The 26000-nt window shown below is 43.2% G+C and overlaps 1 protein-coding gene across 1 annotated transcript in view; it reads left to right on the forward strand.

Moving 5' to 3' along the window:
- Positions 1-754: 754 nt before the first annotated feature.
- AVL9 (AVL9 cell migration associated) overlaps positions 755-26000 on the forward strand; it is a 124377-nt gene continuing 99131 nt past the window's right edge. Inside the window, exon 1 of the mRNA XM_068236580.1 lies at positions 755-1131. Coding sequence (XP_068092681.1) covers positions 1039-1131 — 93 coding nt within the window. The 5' untranslated portion in view covers positions 755-1038. The remainder of the gene's footprint in view (positions 1132-26000) is intronic.

Raw genomic sequence — 26000 nt, forward strand, 5'->3', positions numbered from 1 at the left:
TTGAGAGCTATGCAGTCTTTCCCTGTGTAAGATCTCGGAACAGATCTGATTCTCTGAAGTCAAGCCATATAGCTTAGTCATTGCAAAATACTCCAGTGTGTTGTCATCAGAAGCTATCTGCTTTTCTGCATAGAAAATCTCATCTAGTGCCTCTGTCTAATTAAAGAACGGGAGAGGAGATGAAGAACGCCAAAGTCGAGCTATGGAGGTTTTAGCAGCAGAGAGAAAATTGCCCCAAAGTGATTTTTTTGAACATCTTAAAGGAGCCAGGGAACATTGATTATAGAGCAACCTCAGGTTCAGCTTTAATGGTGGAGCCATAAATAAGATTAACTGAACAGCAGTGATCAACAAGCACTCTTGCCAATCCTAGCCCAGAGTCCTAATCCGTGAATGATAAATCTATTTTTGTCCAGTCATACCATTTCTAAGATGAGGGACTACCTTAAATATCAATCCAAAATATATGTAATTTACCCTTCTACTACACAAATTTCGTAAAACTGGACAAAACAAGATTGTATCTTTAAGGAGAACCTTTATTTTTATTTTTTAAATCTGTGGCATGATCTGCTGTCTTCCCCTATATATCTATATGTACCAGCACACAGCTAGACGAGATCTCATCAAACAACCAGTTCTGTACATACAGACTATGCTTATCCAGGACTTCACCAACCAGATTCCCCATAGCGGGACACGTCACGCTGCTTCTGGAAGGGGCGTTTCGTAGTGCTGAACGCGCTGACGTCATGGGGAGCCTGTCAGTAAGTAACATGTGACTGCAGACCAGCAGAGCAGATAGGCAGGTCGGTCCTGTATGTAGAGACGAGTGAGAGGTGTGCGGTACAACAATAACAGAAAAGGGCGTGTGACATCAATGAGGTGGTGCCACCCCCATCTGAAGGTGCTCCACTCTTGTGCGTAACACTGATATTCAGCCTCACCCGCTACGTCAGAAGAGGGCAGGTGGAGGAAGGCATCAGGGTTCCCCCTGGTGGCCACGGCAGGATCAGCTGTGTGTGTCCGACTACAGTCATGGATGCACCCCAGGCTGGGGTAGAGAAGAGTACTAGGAATCCGGTGCTGCACATTGTTGTTGTAGGCTTTCACCACAAGAAGGGCTGCCAGGTGAGACGTGTTCTGTGTATGTGGGGTGCCTCCCGGTAGTGAGTGTAGTTGTGCTATAGTCCCATGCTTTCCTGCTGTCACTGTCTCAAAGCTGCTCTGTAAAAATCTTGTCGGTTGCATTGCAGTATGTTTACTTCCATGTGTTTTGTGATCATGCAAATAGTATCTAAAGTACTTCCTTATGTCATTAGTTTTTGCTACAATACTATTTCGTGCGTAATGACCATACTTCACTTTACCCCAGATGGTAAGAACTGCAACTCAACCCATAAAGAATGAACCTGTTCAGGACAACTGCTACCTCATAGATCTGTATGAGGAACACCTCTGTACAGATCAAGTGATTGTCATGTCATAAAGATACTGGTACAACAAAGTGACAACCAACCAACTCACCTACTTATAAATATTCTTATAAGCACACTTGGTGCATTCTAACCACCTGTGAAGTAGTACTGTGTGAAATTTTGTACTGTGAGAAAGAGGTTGAGGACACAAGAGGTTGAGGAAAGCCTCTGGACTATCCAGAGGCTTCCCTCCACTAAAGTATGTATCTTTTGCACTTATTTATTTTTAATCGCAGATGCACTTTAATACACTACAGATAGTATAATCTGCCTATAGTTGGTATTGGCCTCAATTCACTAAGATCATGCTGGAGATAATGCAAGAGAAAACTTGCCACCACACAGAGAGTTATCTTCTCTCTTCATTCCTTAAGTTTCCTCCTCTAGTTATTTTCACACGCAGTTAATTAAAAGCCTGTCTAGAATTCTGGAATTCAGCAGTTCTGCGCCTGCGCAGTCCGCTCCGGTCCCGGTGGCGGTGATTGACAGTGCTGCTCGTGCTGGTGCAGTACAGGGCGACCTGGAGGTCGGCCTGACATCATCACCGGGGACCGGGACGGAGCTGCGACGAACAGCCTCTAACTGTGTGGTGGCAAGTTTTCTCTTGCATTATCTCCAGCATGATCTTAGTGAATTGAGGCCAATACCAACTATAGGCAGATTATACTATCTGTAGTGTATTAAAGTGCATCTGCAGCGAGGGACGTGCTGGGAGCTGCGGTGAGGGACGTGCTGGGAGCTTGAGGCTGGAGGAAGCCCCGGGTAAGTAGCGCTTATTTTGGTCATATTGCCTGATAACTCCTTTTAAGGATTGAATGAAAGACAGAAGAGTTAACTTTAGGTTTGCCTGAGGTAAAATGTTTCCTGAATACTACATGCCTCATGACCATGGTGATAACTCTAGAAACATTAGTAAGGACCGGAGATAAGCTTAGTGAATTGAGGCCTTTGTCTGCTTGTTGACATTATCTCCATATCATTTGAATTTGCCAGTCTGCATGCTCTTGATATCTGCTAGTTGTTCTTACTATCTGTTTTCATTGATCATTTCTGCTTTCATCGATATTTGACCTTTTGTTGTCATTTTCTGCATGCTATTGCTATCTGTCATAGGTTTTATCTGTATTTCCACTGTTCACCTGTGTTACATATTTTCTGTAGCTGTGTCCTGGAAAACCTTATGTATTCAAATGTTTACACTGGTGTGGCGGCCTTTCCTGAACAGCAATGAGCTACATCCCATACAGTGAAATGCTGCATGAAAAAAGTGCACGAACAGTGGCGTAGCAATAAGGGGTGCAGAGGTGTAGCGAATGCATCCGGGGCCCTTGGGTCATAGGGGCCCCGATGGGCCCTCCCTCAAGCACACTATTAGCTCTTAATTGGGCCTGTGCTGGTAATAATCACTTCTATAGATGCTTAAAATAGTAGTAATCATTAACACACTGCTTCCCATCCACTTCTTGCATCTCTGACACTGTGTAAGGGCTGGTGCACACCGAGCGGCTTTTTGGGCGTTTTCAGATCCGCTTGCGGCTGCGGATCTGCTTGGTCAATGTATCTCAATGGGGTGGTGCACACCAGAGCGGCAGGCGTTTTGCAGAAACGAAAAATGCCTGGGTGAGGCATTTTTTGGATTGCGGATGCGTTTCTGCCTCAATGTTAAGTATAGGAAAAACGCAAACCGCTCTGAAAAACGGCACTTCAGAGCGGTTTTGCAGGCGTTTTTGTTACAGAAGCTGTTCAGTAACAGCTTTACTGTAACAATATATGAAATCTACTATACTGAAAACCGCAGCAGCAATCCGCAAAACGCTAGCAAAACGCCTCATAAAAATAAAAAAAAGCGTTTAAAAATCTGCTAGCGTTTTGCGGATCTGCTAGCGGGTTTTGGTGTGCACCAGCCCTATATCCTTGGCAGGTTTTGGTGTGCCGTATCAATTGTTATGTATGGAGTGCTTGGGGGGCCCCATGTAAAACTTGCACCGGTGCCCATAGCTCCTTAGCTACACCACTGTGCACGAATATGTATGCATATACTAATTCAGACAAGAAGAGCAGAATAACATTTATGCTACTTTCACATCAGGACGTTGAGGTTTGATGCAATGTTAAAGTCGCACCGCAAACTAACAACGCAACATGGCCAAAAAGTCACACTGCAGCATTACCAACGCATACAGCACAAACAGTAGAAAATACAAGTAATGAAGAGTATGTCAGCAAGTCTTACTGAGCATGTGCAAACAGTCTAACGCAGCTAAAAACGTGTATAACGCATAGCATGCAGCACTTTCATTTAACGTGCAGCGTTAGACACCAACGCAACGTGTGCACTGTGAACAGGCCATTGATTTTTCATTGCTGTGAGTTATTCTACGTTACGTGTTGGTTTAACATGCGACTTCAACGTCGCAATGTGAAGGCGCCCAAAACTGTATGGATCACTTTTGTACAGGCCAGTCATGGGCAAACTTGGCCCTCCAGCTGTTACGGAACTACAAGTCCCATAATGCATTTGCCTCTGAGTCATGACTGTGACTGTCAGACTCCTGCAATGCAGTGGGACTTGTAGTTCCTTACCCCAGCACACTTAAGGACCACCCCCAGCCGATGGGCGGCGGCAAAGACCGGGCCCAAACCACCGCAATACGCCCATCGGCGGGGGCGGCTGCGGGCGTGGTTATGCGGCGATCGCGTCATTCGTGACTCGATCAGCCGCCTGCGACTGGCTCCGCCCCCTCGCGCTGTAACCCGTTGGCCGTTCGTAAGCGCCGGCGGGTTACTAGCACCCGGATCGCCGCATGTACATTGTATAATAGGCTTTGTAATGTATACAAAGCTTATTATACAGGCTGCCTCCTGCCCTGGTGGTCCCAGTGTCTGAGGGACCACCAGGGCAGGCTGCAGCCACCCTAGTCTGCACCCAAGCACACTGATCTTCCCCCCCCCCCCCCTGCCCCCTGATCGCCCACAGCACCCCTCAGACCCCCCCCCTGCCCACCCCCCCAGACCACTGTTTGCACCCAGTCACCCCCCTAATCACCCATCAATCACTCCCTGTCACTATCTGTCAACGCTATTTTTTTTTTTTTAACCCTAAACTGCCCCCTGCTCCCTCCTGATCACCCCCCCCCCACCCCTCAGATTCTCCCCAGACCCCCCCCCCCCCGTGTACTGTATGCCTATCCCCCCTGTAATAACCCACTGATCACTTGTCAATCACCCATCAATCACCCCCTGTCACTGCCACCCATCAATCAGCCCCTAACCTGCCCCTTGCGGGCAATCTGATCACCCACCCACACCAATAGATCGCCCGCAGATCCGACATCAGATCACCTCCCAAGTGCAGTGTTTACATCTCTTCTCTCCTCTAAACACCCACTAATTACCCATCAATCACCCCCTATCACCACCTGTCACTGTTACCCATCAGATTAGACCCTAATCTGCCCCTTGCGGGCACCCAATCACCCACCCACACGCTCAGATTGCCCTCAGACCCCCCCTTATCAATTCGCCAGTGCATTATTTACATCTGTTATTCCCTGTAATAACCCACTGATCACCTGTCAATCACCCATCAATCACCACCTGTCACTGCCACCCATCAATCACCCCCTGTCACTGCCACCCATCAATCACCCCCTGTCACTGCCACCCATCAATCAGCCCCTACCTACCCTAAACACCCACTAATTACCCATCAATCACCCCCTATCACCACCTGTCACTGTTACCCATCAGATTAGACCCTAATCTGTCCTAGGGCACCCAATCACCCGCCCGCACCCTCAGAACGCCCTAAGACCCCAGCCCTGATCACCTCGCCAGTGCATTGCTTGCATCCATTTTACCCCCTTTAATCACACCTTGAGACACCCATCAATCACCTCCTGTCAACCCCTAGCACACCTACCCATCAGATCAGGCCCTAATTTGCCCCGTGTGGGCTCCTGATCACTCGGCCAAACCCTCAGATCCCCCTCAGACCCCCTTCCGATCGCCTCCCCGGTGCATTGATTGCATCTATTTCCCCTCTAACCACCCCCTGAGACACCCATCAATCACCTCCTGTCACCCCCCTAGCACTCCTATCCATCAGATCAGGCCCAATACAACCTATCATCTAAGAGGCCACCCTGCTTATGACCGGTTCCACAAAATTCGCCCCCTCATAGACCACCTGTCATCAAAATTTGCAGATGCTTATACCCCTGAACAGTCATTTTGAGAAATTTGGTTTCCAGACTACTCACGGTTTTGGGCCCGTAAAATGCCAGGGCAGTATAGGAACCCCACAAGTGACCCCATTTTAGAAAGAAGACACCCCAAGGTATTCCGTTAGGTGTATGGCGAGTTCATAGAAGATTTTATTTTTTGTCACAAGTTAGCGGAAATTGATTTGTATTTTTTTTTTTTCACAAAGTGTCATTTTCCGCTAACTTGTGACAAAAAAAAAATCTTCTATAAACTCCCCATACTCCTAACAGAATAGCTTGGGGTGTCTTCTTTCTAAAATGGGGTCACTTGTGGGGTTCCTATACTGCCCTGGCATTTTACGGGCCCTAAACCGTGATGAGTAGTCTAGAATCCAAATGCCTCAAAATGACCTGTGAATAGGACGTTAGGCCCCTTAGCGCACCTAGGTTGCAAAAAAGTGCCACACATGTGGTATCGCCGTACTCAGAAGAAGTAGTATAATGTGTTTTGGGGTGTATTTTTATACACACCCATGCTGGGTGGGAGAAATCTCTCTGTAAATGGACAATTGTGTGTAAAAAAAAAAAAGATATTTCTCCCACCCAGCATCTGTATGTGTAAAAATACACCACAAAACACATTATAAGTTAGCGGAAAATCACACTTTGTGAAAAAAAAACAATTAAAATCAATTTCCGCTAACTTGTGACAAACTTGTGACTAACTTGTGGTCAAATGGGGTCATTTGTGGGGTTCCTATACTGCCCTGGCATTTTAGGGGCCCTAAACCATAAGGAGTAGTCTTGAAACCAAATGTCGCAAAATGACCTGTGAAATCCTAAAGGTACTCATTGGACTTTGGGCCCCTTAGTGCAGTTAGGGTGCAAAAAAGTGCCACACATGTGGTATCGCCGTACTCAGGAGAAGTAGTATAATGTGTATTTTTACACATACCCATGCTGAGTGGAAAAAATATCTCTGTAAATAGACAAGTGTGTGTGTAAAAAAAAAAAAATAAAAATTGTCATTTACAGAGATATTTCTCCCACTCAGCATCGGTATGTGTAAAAATACACCCCAAAACACATTATACTACTTCTCGTGAGTACAGCAATACCACATGTGTGGCACTTTTTTGCAGCCTAACTGCGCTAAGGGGCCCAAAGTCCATTGAGCATCTTTAGGCTTTACAGGGGTGCTTACAATTAGGCACCCCCCAAAATGCCAGGACAGTGAACACACCCCACAAATGACCCCATTTTGGAAAGTAGACACTTCAAGGTATTCCGAGAGGAGCATAGTGAGTCTGTGGCAGATTATTTTTTTTTTTTGTCGCAAGTTAGAAGAAATAGAAACTTTTTTTTTTTTTTTTTTTTTTTTTTTTTTTTTTGTCACAAAGTGTCATTTTCCTCTAAGGGCCCGTTTCCACTCTCGCGGAAACGGCCGCGAATCCGCAGAGTTTCCCCGCAGGCAAATCGCGCGGGGAAACTCTGCCATAGGGGACAACTGCGCCGCCGGCCGAATCGCTTGCAGTAGCGATTCGGCCGGAAACCCCCACAGAATTCGCGGCGGAGGCTGCGATTCCCATAGCCGTGCATGGCACGGCTGATGGGAATCGCCTGCGATCCCGCCCACCCGCTCAGTGCCGGCGTGCGTCTACGAGACGCACGCCGCACTAGTGGAAACGAGCCCTCACTTGTGACAAAAAATAAAATCTTCTATGAACTCACCATGCCTCTCAGTGAATACTTTGGGATGTCTTCTTTCCAAAATGGGGTGATTTGGGGGGCATTTATACTATCCTGGAATTTTAGCACCTCATGATACATGACAGGTAGGCAGAAAAGTCGGAAATGCTTCAAAATGGGAAAATTCACTTTTGGCACCATAGTTTGTAAACGCTATAACTTTTACCCAATCTAATAAATATACACTGAATGGGTTTTTTTTTTTTATCAAAGACATGTAGCACAATAATTTTCGCGCTCAAATGTATAGGAAATTTTACTTTATTTGAAAAATGTCAGCACAGAAAGTTAGTCATTTTTTTGACAAAATTCATGTCTTTTTTGATGAATATAATAAAAACTAAAACTCGCAGCAGCAATCAAATAGCACCAAAAGAAAGCTGCATTAGTGACAAGAAAAGGAGGTAAAATTCATTTTGGTGGTAGGTTGTATGACCGAGCAATAAACCGTGAAAGCTGCAGTGGTCTGAATGGAAAAAAAGGCACTGGTCCTTAAGGGGCGAAAAGACTGTGGTCCTCAAGTGGTTAAAGGGAACCTAAAGCCACAGAAAAAAAATGAGATGAACTCACCTGGGGCTTCCCTCAGCCCCCTGCAGCCGATGGGTGCCCTCGCAGCTCCGCTCCGATGCGCCTTCCGGTTTCGCAGTCACCAGCCAACAGGCATGGGAACGCGAGTGATTGTTCGCGTTACCAGCCTGTAAATCGCCCCCTATGCTGCTATTGCGGCCTCCTGGGTCCAGGCGCATCGGAGCGGAGCTGCGAGGGCACCGATCGGCTGCAGGGGGCTGAGGGAAGCCCCAGGTGAGTTCATCTCATAATTTTTTATTTTTTATTTTTTTTTTTCTGTGGCTTTAGGTTAACTTTAACAGCTGGAGGGCCAAGTTTGCCCATGCCTGGTATAGACCAATTTTATAAAGGTGGCAAACTACATGCAACATTTGTTGAAAGTAAGGTTAGCAGGTTTCCTGTTTTCTGTGAAGAGACTCATTGTTGCGCATCACTGACTTGCAGACCCAGGCTGCTAAGATATTATTGTATCCCTGACTGCAGGAGATGGAGATGTTTTGAACAGGGATCAACTGTATGGGCTCGTTCACACCTAGCGCATTTTGTGTTGTGTTTTTTTTTTTTTTTCTTTAGTGCCGGCGATTTTAAAAAATGCCCTAAAATCGGTAGTGCGATAAATCCTTAAGATAGTTTGTATCACCGCATTTCGTCTGCTTTGCGCTCAGCAAAGCGCTGCATGTACCATTTTTAGGGCGTCCTTGCTACAATTGAAGGTATTGGAAAAGTGCAAAATGCTCACAAAATCGCTTTGTGTGGTGATTGTGTTCGCACTTTTAAGAATAAATACATTGTCTTCATTCTTTCCTGAGTCAAAGAGTTCACTTCCTGACTTGCGCCAGGAAGTGAAAAAATAGAATCGCTCTGCAAAAGCGATTTGAAAAGCACTGTACACAAAATCATAGTGCCCAGGTAAGGTCCGGAAGGGGGGGGGGGGGGGGAATCACTCACGCTGGCATTTGCGATTTTTTTTTTTTTTTTTTTTTTTTTTTTTTTTTTTTTTTTTTTATTGTGTGAACAAAGCCTAAGTGCAAGGTAAACTGATAATTGTACATTTCAGAAAATTTGCAATAGTGTGCTTACAAATTAAACTGGTTGTTAGCCTGACATTTCTACCTAGGCATTTTCAGGCATTCCATAATGCTTAAACGCACCTGCCTAGCAGCTTTGTGTTGTACATGGATTAAGCATGTGTAAATAGGAGCCTGGATCATGTTTTCATGCTGATAGAGGAAGTGACACAATTTACAGCTACAACATCCATATTATTAAAGTAACTTCTGATGATCTAATGGCTGTAATGTATTCTGCTCTTAGTACTCTGGATGTTTTTATTTTGTCTGGTGTATCAAGCCTCTTGCAGCTCATTAATTATGTGATGATTTCAGGTTTTTTTTCTTCCTAGACCTCTGTGTCTTCTAGCTCTATTAACTCTTGTGAGTTAGTTTATTACAGCTACTTCTCATTGAATGTATTTCCATTGCTAAAGCCTGCACACTTACCAGTTTCACACTGAATTTCTGTGGTTGCGGTGCGGCTCGGGGGCTGCACTGTTGAAAACAGCCTTCAGGCCAGAAACCCACTGGGAGTGCTTTGTAAGTGTGAGTGATTTGAAAAAGCTCTTGGTAATGCAATGCTATGGGGGATTTTTATAAAATCACATCGCTCAAGTGGGATCACACCCATAGCATTACATTAGCTAGAGCTTTTCAAATCACAAAGCGCTCAGAAAAGCTCTCCTAGTGGGTTTCTAGCCTCAGGGATTACCGCGTTAGTACGTGGTTATCCCCGTCTGGCAGTAGGCCAAGCAGGAAGTGATACTCACTTCCTGTGGGCGAAACAATTACTTGCACGGAAGTATATTGCTAAAACGTTACGTTTCCGTGCATGCACGATACGTAAAACTTGCAGCAGTCGCTTTAAAACACATGTGTTGCCATAGACTTACATGACTTCCAGTCCGCCACAGAGGTCGCACGGTAACGTAGGTTTGCGCTGGCGTTAGATTAGCTACTTCCGCCACACCGCGTCGCATGTAGTGTGATATCCCACGTAGACTTTTATTGCCCTAGCGTTAGGCTGCAGTAAAATACCGCGCCAGTGTGAAAGGCCCCTTATTCTAGGAATACACGGTAGGTTTTTGTACCGTGTAATCGAGCCGCTGAAGGCTCGATTGATAAAATCCGACGTGTCCGGTCACCCGCCGGATCGATTCTGCGCTCGATACCGCGGGCAGAACAATGGAAGAAAATGAGGAGAAGATAAGAAGCCTCCGAACGGCCTACAATCAGAGGTGCGCTGAGCCCCCCCCCCCCAGAGGTTTCCTGTATCAGCTTGCATGCAACCTATTAAGTACTCGTCCCTCCCACTGCGAAGAAGTCAATCCTCCATGGGAGGGGACCTAACACTAACTGAATCCTAACCTATGCATATGCATAGCCTGGGTGCGCTACCAAGTAAAATTGAAAAATTGAACATTGCGCAAAAGGTGGATCAGCGCATCACCAGGCCGCCTCCGAATGGCCTACAATCAGAGGTGTGCTGAACCCCCCCCAGGAACTACAAACTCACCTTGAACCCAAACAGAAGCTCTGCATATACACCAAAAACAAGGCTGTTAAGTGGAAGCAGCTGACCAAAAACTAATTAAATTAGTACATGACAAGGAAATGAGCAGCGCTACTTAAAAACAGACTAGTTCCTGAGGGGGGCTCAGTGCACCTCCTGATTGTAGGCCATTCGGAGGCGGCCTGGTGATGCGCTGATCCACCTTTTGCGCAATTTTCAATTTTACTTGGTAGCGCACCCAGGCTATGCATATGCATAGGTTAGGATTCAGTTAGTGTTAGGTCCCCTCCCATGGAGGATTGACTTCTTCGCAGTGGGAGGGACGAGTACTTAATAGGTTGCATGCAAGCTGTTACAGGAAACCGACATCCTCCAGTGGTAGACAGGTCATGTGTATGCTAGGTGTATATTTTATCCCACAAGTGGGGCTTGCACTCTTTTGCAGGTAGGCACTTGTCTGTTTTTAAGTAGCGCTGCTCATTTCCTTGCCATGTACTAAGAAGATAAGAAGCGCCCGCGGGGACGAGCGGGAATCGATTCAGGTGCCCGTGGGGACGTGCCGGAATCGATCCAGTGGCTTGATTACATGGTACAATACGTACCGTGTATTCCTAGCATTAGACTTTTGTTGCACAACTGTACTTTTTAAGCCAAACTACCATTTTTTATTTATTTATTTTTTTTTATTTTTAAAGCCTGTTGTAGAAAATTGAACACCTGGTGTTTTTCCCATGTCTGGTCACGTTGCTTTAATTTTTGTTTTGTTTTTCGAGCCTTCGATGGAGGAACTCTTTATGATATGTAAACTTTTTCTTCTCTATCATGTAGTAACATCATATTTGCATACTGCTTTTCTCTCTATTACCCATAATGTGAATGTTTTAAAGCAGGAGTGAAGGCAGATATGCAGAGCAGCAGCTTTTTTCCTTTACTTTTCAGCTACATTTCAGAGCACCACTCCCTAAGGAGTCAGAAAACTTCAAAAAGGATTGACATATTCCACCCACTTACCTCTGCTTTTAAGGGGCCCACACACGGGTCGATTTCAGCCATCGATCAATTCTATGGAAACGATCAGAAATCAATTCTATCAAATCTATCGCTCAATCTATTTGCGGCCGTTTTCGATCGATTTGATCTACCTGATAGGATGGAACATTTAGGTCGATCTGCTGCCAGCAGATGTACCATAGAGTTGCATTGGATCTAGTGGTCCAATAATGCATTTAGATTGATTTCCAATAGATTTCATTCTGAAATCTATTGGAAATCTGTTCCTAGTGTGTGGCACACAGCAGATAGATTCCTGTCAGGCATCTGACAGAAATCTATCTGATGGTCGAATCTGCTGCAAATCTGTAAGTATATGACCACCTTTTAGTTTTTATCCTGGCTGATGACCTTCCTGGAAGGAAGAAATATTTATTTTTTTTCCTCACTGGGATGATTTTGCTAGGCCGCTGGGGTACTGATGCTTGGTGGGTTCTGGAAACTGTGTGGTCCTCCAAGTAGCATGGCAGTGGTTGATTTTGTTAAAGGAAAACTGAAGCAGATACTTACCTATGGAGAGTGGAGGCTCTGGATTTTATAGAGCAGGGTTGGGAAACTCAATCAAGAAGGGTGCCAAAATCTACAACATAGTCTACTTGCGGGTCAGATTTTTTTTCATGAAGATTTAATATTTCTTGAACAGACTGAAACTAAATGGCGTAACTATTTCAGACCATGTGGGGGGTTCTGTGGGCTGTAAGGGCCCACTCCTCTACGTCCGATGACGTTAGAAATATCCTTACTACCTTATTCTATTGTTGTTCATTGTGATTATGATTTAGTATTTCAGCAATGTATGGATCATTGTATTGTACATTGATTAATGAATGCAAAATTATGTATATTGGCTCTGTCCCTTACTTCCCATAATGTGTGTGTGTGTGTGTGTGTGTGTGTGTGTGTGTTTTTTTGTTGTTGTTTATTTGTGTTTGTTTGTTTGTTATAGTTGAACTATTTTCTGGGTTGGTGCTATCTTAGGATATTCCCTTTTGGTTTTGTGAATGAGTAATAGAGGACGATTGCCCTAATTTTCCCCTTTAGATTAGGTTTAACTCTACATCAATCTCATACGTACCCAGAGTTGCATTGCTCAAAGCGACAAGGGAAAACGGTCCTCAACTATACCTGTGATGTATATTTGAAAGGTCTAACAGCTGTCTAGCCATGTTCTTGCCACAATAAAGGCCTTTTAAATATACATTATATGCATAGTTTAAGATCCTTTTATCTTACTTAGATGCTGGGGGTGTGGACTTCCCTGCCTGCTTTATACTGAAAGGAGTAGAACAGTGTTCATATGTTTATAGACATAGGCGCCTGCCTATTACAGTTGGCCTATCTTGCCTCCATTTGGTTCAGGTTATGTTTTTCTGACTTGGTCCCAAATGGACAAAAATGCATTAAAGAACATAATTCAAACATCAGCACTATAGTGCAAGCCAGAGTTCAGTGTACAGAGAGCCTGTCTACGCTCCACACGTTTCTACCCAGAGCTGTAATTCAATGTAGAGTACTATTTGCGAGTGCTAGGGAAATTGAAAAGTGGGACAGGACCTCTGGCTCTTCCCTCTGCCCTCTCTGTTCCCTATGCAGACTTATTTATGCTTTGTTACCTGATTTTTATATATGCTTATACTATTTCTTTATAGCCTCTTGATAAAACTACACTCACCTAAAAAAATTATTAGGAACACCATACTAATACGGTGTTTGACCCCCTTTCGCCTTCAGAACTGCCTTAATTCTATGTGGCATTGATTCAAAAAGGTACTGAAAGCCATTCTTTAGAAATGTTGGCCCATATTGATAGGATAGCATCTTGTAGTTGATGGAGATTTGTGGGATTTACATCCAGGACAAGAAGCTCCCGTTCCATCACATCCCAAAGATGCTCTATTGGGTTGAGATCTGGTGACTGTGGGGGCCATTCTAGTACAGTGAACTCATTGTCATGTTCAAGAAACCAATTTGAAATGATTCAAGCTTTGTGACATGGTGCATTATCCTGCATGAAGTAGCCATCAGAGGATGGGTACATGGTGGTCATGAAGGGATGGAGATGGTCAGAAACAATGCTCCGGTAGCCTGTGGCATCTAAACAATGCTCAATTGGCACTAAGGGGCCTAAAGTGTGCCAAGAAAACATCCCCCACACCATTACACCACCACCACCAGCCTGCACAGTGGTAACAAGGCATGATGGATCCGTGTTCTCGTTCTGTTTACGCCAAATTCTGACTATTGAGACTCATCAGACCCGTAAACATTTTTCCAGTCTTCAACTATCCAATTTTGGTGAGCTCATGCAAATTGTAACCTCTTTTTCCTATTTGTAGTGGAGTTGAGTGGTACCCGGTGGGGCCTTCTGCTGTTGTAGCCCATCCGCCTCAAGGTTGTGCGTGTTGTGGCTTCACAAATGCTTTGCTGCATACCTCGGTGGTAACGAGAGGTTATTTCAGTCAACGTTGCTCTTCTATCAGCTTGAATCAGTCGGCCCATTCTCCTCTGACCTCTAGCATCAACAAGGCATTTTCGCCCACAGGACTGCTGCATACTGGATGTTTTTCCCTTTTCAGACCATTCTTTGTAAACCCAAAAAATGGTTGTGCGTAAAAATCCCAGTAATTGATAAGATTGTGAAATAATCAGACCAGCCCATCTGGCACCAACAACCATGCCACGCTCAGAATTGCTTAAATCGCCTTTCTTTTCCATTCTGACATTCAGTTTGGAGTTCAGGAGATTGTCTTGACCAGGACCACACCCCTAAATGCATTGAAGCAACTGCCATGTGATTGGTTGATTAGATCAGTGTTCCCCAACCCTGTCCTCAAGGTCCACCAACAGTGCATGTTTTGTAGAAATCCACAGAGCTAGTTAATCAGCTCTGCTGAGGACACTTATTACCTCACCTATGTTCGTGGTTTTCTGCAAACCAGGTACTGTTGGTGGACCTTGAGGACAGGGTTGGGGAACTCTGGATTAGATAACTGCATTAATGAGAAATTGAACAGGTGTTCCTAATAATCCTTTAGGTGAGTGTATAAATATAACCTTATTGTTTGTTTTGTTTTGATTTGTTTTGGCTTTTGTTTGAACGTCAGGGTTAATGAATGTTTTGTAGTTAATTCAACAAATAAAATTAAAAAAGCCACAATGGCATAAAAACTGACCTCTTTCTTAACGTCAAGCAAGGCAATCCTGTCTACCTTTTTGGCTAGCCGTGAGTACACAGACTTGTACGTTTTACCTTTAAAAATAATATAGTTTCAATATTTTGTCCCTAGAAATGTGTAAACATTGATTGACAAAGGGTCTGACTGACCAGCCATGAGAAACTATTGTATATTATATTACAGGTTATTCAACACAGGGCTATTGCAGCAATTGGACAGTTTAAGACAGATCTGTCAACTGCTTCCGGAGCAGCGGAAATCTACGTCCTGCTTGTGGTTGTGCGGTTCTGACAGGACACATTCAACACAGGGCTATTGCAGCATTCAACACAGGGCTATTGCAGCAATTGGTTCTGACAGGGCACATTCAACACAGGGCTATTGCAGCAATTGGACAGTTTAAGACAGATCTGTCAACTGCTTCCGGAGCAGCGGAAATCTACGTCCTGCTTGTGGTTGTGCGGTTCTGACAGGACCTAAATTTCAATAATCGTTGCTGCACGGTCCCGCCCCCCCCCCCCCCCCCCCCCCCCCGATTGCACCACTTTGCCCATGCCGCAACTCACTCGCACTGGCATCTATATGATGTCAGGAGCTGATTTCATTTTCTCCTGATCCTGTCATCACTATAAGCCAATCCTATTGGCTTACATTGATGGACAGAGTCAAGAGCCATTGAAAGCAGCTCCTGACCGGCACATAGAGCTCTGCTATCATAGAGAAGGCAGAGCGAGGAATGAGAGCAATGAGAGAGCAGCGGATCAGTGCGGTGAGTCATCGGTAAATGCCGTTTTGCGATACCAGCAGCCTCGCTGGTATGGAAATCGTTAACTAAGACTGGATTAGAGTGGAGCAGGTTCTAGTGCCCGCACAGAGTATTCATTTATGTTTTTATTCTCAAATTGATTTTAGCACTTTATTACTCAAATATGGTTTTAAATTAAATGGCTTGTTTGATAGTCAACATGTTTGCTTTTATCAAAACCTGTGAGGCACAATTATAAACCCTTAGACTGTCATGGCCGTCTATAGGCTTTCTGCTTCCATATCCATATGCCACGGACGTCTAAAGGCATTTTAGTAGAAAAATTCTTCCACCTGCCACGAATGTCTAGGCATTTTAGTTTCCCCATGTTCTTGTGCCACACACAAAGGTTTTTTTAGTCAGTGCCAACTTTCTATTTGGCTTGAGGTATGCTAATCATTCCAAGTTGATGCAAAATCTATGCAGCTTTAAAAAAAAAAAGGGACCAATCAAGTGCTTTCAATGCAAGATTTTTTTTTTTATTAGTCCATTTACATTTTAGAGTTTCATAAATTATGTAATTTGTATCATCATCAATGATCATATTATCTCAAATGTATTTGAACCTCAATGACAATCCCTACTAACTAATGGGGACTTTGGTACATTGGGTTTTGGACGAGATATTTAATAAACACAGTTCAAAAGTAGAAGGCACTGGCGTGTAGCTTTTTAAAAAAAATATACTGGCAGTCTAATGCCTGGTACACACCATGCAATTTCCCCGTCAGATCGATAGGTCAAATCAATAATGTCTGATAGGTCCAATCATGTTTCCGATACATTTTGTACAAAGTAATCGGAAACTTGATTGGTCCTGTTGGGAATTATAGATTCAACCTGTTGATCTGATAGGAACTTTCATGTTGTGTACTAGGCATAAGGGTTAAAGAATTACAGATGGGGACATCAGACTTTGAGAAGGACTTGGGAGTACTCATCGACAACAAGTTAAATAATCATATTCAATGCCAAGCTGCTGCAGCTAAAGCTAATAAAATTTTGGGTTGCATTAAAAGGGAAATAAAAACTCGATGCTAGCATAATATTGACCTTGTTTAACTCTCTAGGAAGGCCACATCTGGAATATGGAATTCGGTTCTGGGCACCACATTACACGAAAGATATTGCAGTTTTAGAGCAGGTGCAGAGACGAGCAACAAAATGGATACGAGGGATGGAAGGTCTCACTTACCAAGAAAGGTTAGATAAACTGGGTTTATTTAGCCTGGAGAAAAGACATGTTAGAGGGGATCTAATTCACATGTACACATATGTCAGAGGGCAATATAAAAGCTTGGCGGATGAGCTTTTCTGTCCCTACTAGAGGACATGATCTGCGCATGGAGGAAAAACGTTTTAGACATTTATTTGGGAAAGGGTTCTTTACAGTAAGAGTGATTAAGATGTGGAATGCATTGCCACATGAAGTAGTTATGGCAAATTCTATAACTGTAATTAAAAGGGGCTTAGATGCTTTCCTTGTTTTGAAAGACATCCATGGCTATTATTACTAGGTAATGCCCAGTGGTGTTGATCCAGGGATTTTTATCTGATTGCCACCTGGAGTTGGGAAGGAATTTTTTTCCCTTTTGGGGCTAATTAGTCATGCCTTGTAAGGGTTTTTCGCCTTCCTCTGGATCAACTGGGATATGTGAGGGAGCGGGCTGGTGGTGTACTTTATTTTTTTGGTTGAACTCGATCGACGTATGTATTTTTTCAACCCAAATAAATATGTAACTATGAATGCACCTATGGATCTAGCCAGCTTGGACTGTATTTAAAGGGGAACTGAAGTAAGAGGTATACGGAGGCTGCCATATTTATTTCCTTTTAATCAATGCCAGTTGCCTGGCAGCCCTGCTGGTCTATTTCATTGCAGTAGTATCTGAATAACACCAGAAACAAGCATGCAGCTAGTCTTGTCAGATCTGACTTTAAAGTCTGAAACACCAGATCTGTAGAGATGGGCCGAACTGTTCGTTCATGACGTCACGCACATGCGCAGAGAGTGCCCGGCAACAGGAGCGCGATCTAGGACGCGCTCTGCCGGGCAGCGCAGGCGTACTACTCCGGGTCATTGCGACCCAGAAGTAGTAAGAGGCCCATGGATTTAGAGATGTTCGCCGGCGAACGGTTAGGGAACCGTTCGCCACATATCTGCTGCATGCTTGTTGAGGGGCTATGGCTAATAGTATTAGAGGCAGAGGATCAGCAGGGCTGCCAGGCAACTGGTATTGCTTAATAGGTAATAAACATGGCAGCCTCCATATACCTCTCTCTTCAGTTTTCCTTTAAAGGATACTTGAGCTGAGTGCAGCTTGCCACATTCACCGGCCGCTACGGAGGGGACCGCTAAATAGGTAAGTAAAACATTATAAGCTGCATTCAGCTCATGTATCCTTTCAAAAAAAAGTCAGATGGTTAAAACTTAAGATGGCTATCCCTGGCTACCTATGCTGCGGCCACCTATTACTGGCTATACCTATCCCTGGCTACCTATGCTGCGGCCACCTACTACTAGCTACACCTATCCCTGGCTACCACTGCTGCGGCCACCTACTACTGGCTACACCTATCCCTGGCTACCTATGCTGCGGCTACCTATTATTGGTTACACCTATCTCTAACGCCACCTGGACTTTTGCAGGAGCAGGGTGAGCCATTTTACAGTTTTACCCAGGGCCTCAAATCTCCCGGCGGCTTAATCATATGTATAACAAAGGAGTGGGGCACCCTATACTGGGGTGGGGGAGGGGCACATTATTTAAAGTGGTCTAACACCCAGCATTTCAACTTTGCTTTAAAAGATTGCTTACAGCTTAGAAACGATTATGCCAGATATTATTATTTTTTTTTATTTTTTTATTTTTTTTTATTTTTTTTTTTAGCAGCAATTCACTGAATGGATTAAACATGACATTTTAGTGCTGCATTTAGCTAGAAATCCTCCTCCATGCTTAGGTTTAGTTACAAATGTATCTATTTACACAGTAATAAACAAACACTGCTCTGAGAGAACAAAGAGGGCTTCCCTGGCAGGCTTTTCAGAGGTCTAATTGCATTCCAAACAAAGATACATTTGTAACTAAAGATAAGAACTGATGCGGATTCCTAGTTAAATCCAACACTAAAATGTCATGTTTAACCCATTCAGTGAATTTCTGCTTAAAAAAAAAAAATCTGGCATAATTTCTAAGCTGTAATCAATCTTTTAAAGCAAAGTTGTAATGCTGGGTGTTAAACCGCTTTAATGTAAGCGGGCCCTGGGTCCAAATAGTTGTATAATACCGTATACCCATAATACCGTGTTTTTTTTTTTTTTTTTTTTTTTTTTTTTTTTTTTTTTTTTTTTTTACGGCCATCATACTGTAGAATTTCATACCGTTGCAAGCCTAGTTGTAAAAGGCTTTGAGTCCGCAAGGAGAAAAGCGCAATATAAATGTTATTTGTCTTGTCTTGTCTACTGTAACACTGTCGTATGCTGAGCTAGTTCTACTACAAGTATTGCATTCCAAATACTGCAGATTTTTTTTTTTTTAAATATTAGTGTTCCATTTTCCACAGAAATATTGGTGACCCGTTGCCCAATTTTATGACTAGCACAGATGACACTGTAAAGACACTTTTATAAGTTTCTGTATAAAGTTCACCTGATTTACTGTAATGTCCTTATATCTTTCCAACCTAAATGCAATATTTCATTAAGTCTAAGTGGAAGTTTTTATTTGTGTCACATAAGTGTAGCCTGAGGCATGTTTTCTAAAAGGCCTTTATGCGGAGAAGAATTCCCAGGGGTCTGCAGTTACCTAAGAAACAGGTGGAAAGGCCAGCAAGCTTCTTTCTCTGTAATAACCACCTGTCACAGCACAGGACTCTTAGTATCAGCGTATTGTCTTTAAGTGCTCACATGCTCTGTGTCCTGCAGCTTGCCATACTGCAGATAATCATAGGTTAAGCTGTGGATTTGGTTTCCTCCAATGTGAAACGTATGTGGACTGCAGGAGTATAGTTTTCTCTGTGCAATTAAAGCCTTAAATCCTTCACGTTCTCTCACTGAAAAACGTAGTAAATGCTAGTAGCATGCATTGTAAATAAGTCAAGCATAGAATTTTATATGAATACATTCACCATGTTGGCAACAGTATAAAAACAAAAACAAAAAACCCTGGAAGACGAATGGCTTTGATAAAATGGAGGGGAGCAATATTTGTGACATAAAAGTGATAGGCTTCTCATGTTCCAGATATTTGTATCTCATTATTATAGCCCTGAAATATTATGCAGTTCTGTTTAGACTATACACCTCTAATCATAGCTGCTGCCATTATTGCACTTTTTATTTGCAACTGTTTGTGTGCTCCTTTGGAAGCGCAACCTAATGTCCCTAACGCTTATCTATAGAGATGAATAATTTTATTTTGTTGAATTTACTAAACATTGAGCATGATTCACAAAGCTTTTTCACCTGTTTCCTTTGTTTTCAGCCTATCTATGTTACTTTAAGCTCCCAAAGAGCAAAAATATAATATAATTAAAGAGAACCCGAGGTGTGTTTAAAGAATGTTATCAGCATACAGAGGCTGGATCTGCCTATACAGCCCAGCCTCTGTTGCTATCCCAAACCCCCCTAAGGTCCCCCTGCACTCTGCAATCCCTCATAAATCACAGCCGTGCTGTGAGGCTGTGTTTACATCTGTAGTGTCAGTCTCAGCTGCTCCCCCGCCTCCTGCATAGCTCCGGTCCCTGCCCCCGTCCCTTCCCTCCAATCAGCAGAGAGGGAAGGGATGCAGGCGGGGACTGGAGTTCTGCAGGAGGCAGGGAGAGCAGCAGACTGACACTATAGAGATAAACACAGCCAGCTCTGACAAGCTAATTGTCAGCAGCGTGGCTGTGATTTATGAGGGATTGCAGAGTGCAGGGGGACCTTAGGGGGGTTTGGGATAGCAACAGAGGCTAGGCTGTATAGGCAGATCCAGCCTCTGTATGCAGATAATATTCTTCAAACCCACCTCGGGTTCTCTTTAAGGTAAGAAAAGTAATATTGAAACACAGTTAAACAGGAACAACTTACTTTGAGTGATTATTTTGCTTGTAAATGTGCTGAAAGGTTATTTTTATCAGTTAGGTGATAAATAAGTCATGTATGAGAAGTTTAGTGGATAAAGCCCAATAAGTTGATCAGATACTTAAACACTGTTTAAGGGGTCCTACACATGCTCAACGCATGTCGCCTGTTGGGGATCAGGAGATAATCCACTTGGGCGACATTGCTGAGCCTTGCTGCACACATGTGGGCTGACGATGCGCTGTGTTGCTATGTTTAGAGGCAGGGGTGTCTGACATCACGTGGGTGAGCGGTGAAACAATAGGATCGTGGGGATTTGGGAAATCGGTGTGGCTGGGGTTGGGTACATCCACCCAGAGAATCGCTCACAAGTTGTGGGTGGTCTGGTGCCGTACACAAGCCTGATTGTCAGCTGAGGCGGTTGTTATCAGCCGCGTCGGCAGAATGGCGTTTGTACGCAGCTTAAGAAGAATAACATGCTTTCATAGACATCTTTTTTGGGGAGAGTAGCAATAAGTTACCCTTGTCTGTACAGAATGCCTAGAGCTGTGTTCTTGTGCATAAATGGAAAAAGGTAACTTAAGCAAGGTGAATATTATGGCAACAGGTTGTTAAACTGAAATTAGTTGAGTATTTCATGGGGTAAAATAGGGGTGGTAGACCCTTCATTTCCCGGTGTGTGTTTTTTTTTTTTTTGTTTTGTTTTTTTTCCCCCAATACACTTTTCACTCAAAAATGATTTCTCCTATCATATCTGCAACAATCCCTATCTCCAATTGTTCTTAAAAAAACAGCCATTCGTTGCTTGTATTTGTAACTACCCGGTAACCCAGGGGAGATACTTCTCAGGCTACGTTTCCACTAGTGCCGTGCGATTCCGTTGTGGAAAACGCAAAACGCGTTAAAATTTGCATCTGTTTGGAAGCATGCGATTTTTAACCATGTCAGTGCCTGTGTGCTTTTACATTAATTTTACACTAAAACCTACGCAAATTTGCATGGAAAATTCACATAGCGAAAGCGCATGTGAGTTTCCTATTACATTACAGGCGAATCGCACACTAGACTTACAGTGTGCGAATTCTGATGGCTCTTCTGTGCAGATTTTCTGACAAATGGAAGCGGCCCATTGACTATTATTGGGTATGCAATCTGCATGCAGGTAACGCATGCAGATTCGCTCTAGTGAAAACGGGCCATAACTTATTTTGTATCTTATAGTCCTTTTCTAATGCCCCAAAACAAGACATGCATTGCATTAAATAAAGATACCACAATCTTGCCATAAGGCTGCGATTTTTCACTTAATCTTTTGGAAATCTGTTCTGCCTCATGGCCAGCTTTTGGGTTCGAACCAACAAACACACAGCATACTGCTGAGCTGGTAACCTGTGCTCCATAGAAGGCATTTAGGATACTACCAGCACACACAAAAACTGTGTATTGATAGTATTCTAAATGCCTTCACTTTTTGTATGCGTTTGTAGTGTCCCAATTGCCTTCTCTGTGTGTTGCTCCTAGTACTGATTTGTAAGCGTGCTCAGAAGATTCCTGTCAGTTTATTTAAGACCTGTCAGTCACCATGCAACAAAGCTGTTGTCTAATGCTATGCACACACACGATGCAATTTTCTGACAGATTTACTGTCAGATCGACTATTTCCAACATGTTAGATTCAGATCGACTATTTCCAACATTTCCGATTGATTTTCCATTCACTTCTTTGGAAAATCGATGGGAAATCAGATTGGAAATGTTCGAAATAGTCAATCTGACAGTAAATATGTGAGAAAATTGCATCCTGTGTACCTAGCATAAAAGAGGAGGTGAATGGCATTGTCCTAGTTAGTCTAGTATATTTACTTGTTGCAATATTTGCCCTACCTTGGGATGGTTTCCTTTTTAACTAGACTAAAGTTATCCAGTCAATCTTAATGAAAATCACAGATATAATCTAATATCTTACTCACATCGTCATGAGGCCAACACAATATTTATTCTGGCTTGAAGTGGTAAGTAAAAACTTTTTCTAGGCAGCAACACTACTTCGTTTTGGGCACATGACCTTCGTCATGACTTAGTGTTAAAAAATGTTTCTCCTCAGACAGAAACAAACATAGAAACAAAGTTAAATTTGTAAACAAATAAACGTTAAGGAGCATCTGAAGCAACCAGAAGCAATCCTGCACCGTCCCACTGGAACAAGAAGGATATGTGATGGTGCTACAGGGAGTGCACTCCCTATAAGCAACACCATGGGCCCAATTCACTATCACTATAGCTCCCCTTACTGCATGTTTAGCGTGCCTTATCAGAGTTAATGTGCCTTATCGGAGTTAGCATGCCTTATCAGAGTTAGTGTGCATTATCAGAGTAGCATCGCAAGCGCTACAAACGTATGCCTGTTAATTGGCAATGACGAGAGCTCCACTTGTCCTGCCCTGAGCCCCTGCTGGTCCAATCACTTTAAAAGACATTATCCCCGCACTTTGATTGGCCCAATAGGCTGCTTGTCACCTGAAAGGAAACTTGACAGGCAGCCTATTGTGCCAATCAAAGTGCAGGGATAATGTCCTTTAAAGTTATTGGACCCACAGGGGCTCAGGGCAGGACGAGTGGAGCTCTCGTCATTGCCAATTAGCAGGCATAAATTCGTAGCGCTCGCTATGCTACTTTGATAAGGTGTGTTAACTCTAATAAGGCGTGTTAACTCTTATAAGGCATGCTATTTGTCTTAGTGAATTAAGCCCCATAGTGTGCCTGAACACCTCCCAGGGTATTTTTCAGTTCTGAAAGAAAATCCACACAAATGGAGAAAGCAGATTCAAAATCTAAAGTTAAACGGACCTTTGCCAACCAACTGATGTAGGTGTTTGTCTTTTAGTGTTTCAGAGCAGTCAGATACATTTTTGTTCTGGAAAATGTGGCTCTATTTGAGCTTTTTCCTTGAGTTGACATGTCGCACTAAAGTCTACAGGGAAAGGGCTTTGTTTAACCTGGTTATCACCATTTACAAAATAAGACCTAGTATAAAGCCCTTGACATGCTAATCTAACATGATTTCCATATCATCTGAAAATATGTATTAAGCAAATATATAAAGTAAATATACTGGTGTTAAATTGAAATGACTCGAACTGTTTTAAATTGTTGGCCTGTACATATATTACTTTTTTTTTTTTTTTTTTTTTTTTTTGTTCTGTCAATAAAGTGACTGGTGTATCTCAAAGTCTACCTTCCTTACAGACACAAGTCATGGGTGCATTCCCCTCACAAATACAATTTCAGAAAAACATTTGGAAACAGACCCTGTTTCAAATTCAAATAGAAAAACTTTATTCAAAATTGTGGACAACACTGTACAGACACTGAGTGCCACTTTAAAATCATAAAATCACTCACTGCAGATGTTAGTAGCGCAGCCGGCTGGGCTCACACTTACAGCAGACTTATCTCACCAAGCACACCTGCTTAGCATTGGATACTGGTTGCTGAATGAAGCAATGTAAGCGCAAACAAAGTCCCAAAGCTAGATCTCTGCGACAGCACATAACGGTCACAGAGGGAGAAAGGCTTCAACATAGGTCCGCAGTGTTTAGTGCATGAGCGCATGCAGTTAGTATAAACAAGCTGCCTCACTGAGGCTCTCACCACTCAGTAGACCAGTTCATAGCTGTTGCTTGTCCAATTGCCATGGGGTAAAGTGTTGCATAGATGGATAGCATCCCATACTGCAGTCAGTTCATATGCCCAGGACAGTGGTTACAGTCCCTCTGGTGTCTATAGGGAAACGTGTGCACACGTGTTCAGCCTGCCCTAGATGTAATCAGCCACATGGCCCCTCTCGTATATTGCCTCCCGCATAGGTCAGCCGGCACCAGGCTCCTCCGTAGGCTTCAGGCAGGGTTTGTGGCCGGGCAGCGATTGGTAGGCAGTGAGGCCGCCTTCACCACGCGTATCGGCCGCTTCTGGCCTTAATCATGTGATCTGGAGGCAGATTTCTGAGCCTGACTTTTTATAGCGTCATCCGCTGATGCAATCAAAGCTACGCATCCCTCTATCGCCATCTTGTGGGTATTACGCTTAGCACAGTTCACAACACAGGCTTCAAATATACGTATGGTTATACAATTCCACACATACATTTTTCACATCTCAAGTCAAGAAGCAAATTACTTTTATTACTGTTGGCTTGAAGATAAGTTGTGAATGTCAAGAATGGTTACTGACTGCTTGATTTTGCAGTGTAACCCCCTTAGCCTGTAATCTCCCCTAAGAGTGAGCGATAACCCTTTAGTGTCTCAAATAGTTGTCATGTTAGTTAAAATTGTGATATGCAGTATGGCCTTGTTCACATTAGAAAATCGCAAGCTCTGAGCGATTTATGTAGCGATTTTGAAAGTGCTTTTCTAAGTGCTTTTGTGTAGCGCTTTTTTTATTCTATTTTTTTTCTCTTTCTTCACTTTCTGGCTTCAGTCAGGAAGTGAACTGTTTGCCCCCGAAATTTATAAATACAGTGTATTTATTAATTTAAAGTGCTCTGGGAATCACTTTTCAAAGTGCTTTTTCAAGTTCTTTGCGATTTTCCCTATCCTTTCTAATAAATCGCAAACGCTCTGGAAATGTGCAGGAGCCGCATTTGCGATTGGATAGAAAGCTCATCGCGTATGTGAGAACACTCACATAAGCGAACACTGCACTGGTGCTTTTAAGGCAATTTTTTAAATCGCCAGCGCCAAAAACAACTCCAAAATCGCCCCTAATGTGAACAAGCCCGCAATGTCATTTTAGACGTTTGCATAATTCAAGATGAAGAACTATGAAGTATATTTTTCAGCTCTGTCCAGCATCATTTTCAGACCTAAAATAAAATACACTCACTCACAGAGACTAAATATGCTTCTGGTCATGTTTTCAGAATTTTATGACAGGACTTTTTGCTGCAGAAGCCTATTTTTCCACAATGGTAAAATCTGAGCAATCTATCTATTAGATAATATTTTTCTATTTCAAAATGTTTATTTGAGTTTTCAAACATAGCTGGGTATAGCAATATCAGCGAACATCTGCATATCAGACAAGTGATAGTCACAATCAAATACAGTCAGTGGTAAAAAGTAAAGAAATAACACCTCATTACACTCAAACTGTGCCCCATGTCAAGCTAATGTAAGATAGCCGTCAGATTGTTTCATCTAATGAGACCAAGCTATCACTTTCCATACAGTCTGTGGGGTCTTCATTCCTTAAGTCTGGAAACCAACTAAGGAAAATAGTGAGGGTAGAGAAGAAACTGCAAGAAGAAAAAATAAAAATAGGCAATGTTCGTTGGGACTT

This window comes from Hyperolius riggenbachi, chromosome 5 (assembly GCF_040937935.1).
Source record: "Hyperolius riggenbachi isolate aHypRig1 chromosome 5, aHypRig1.pri, whole genome shotgun sequence".
Lineage (NCBI taxonomy): Eukaryota > Metazoa > Chordata > Amphibia > Anura > Hyperoliidae > Hyperolius > Hyperolius riggenbachi.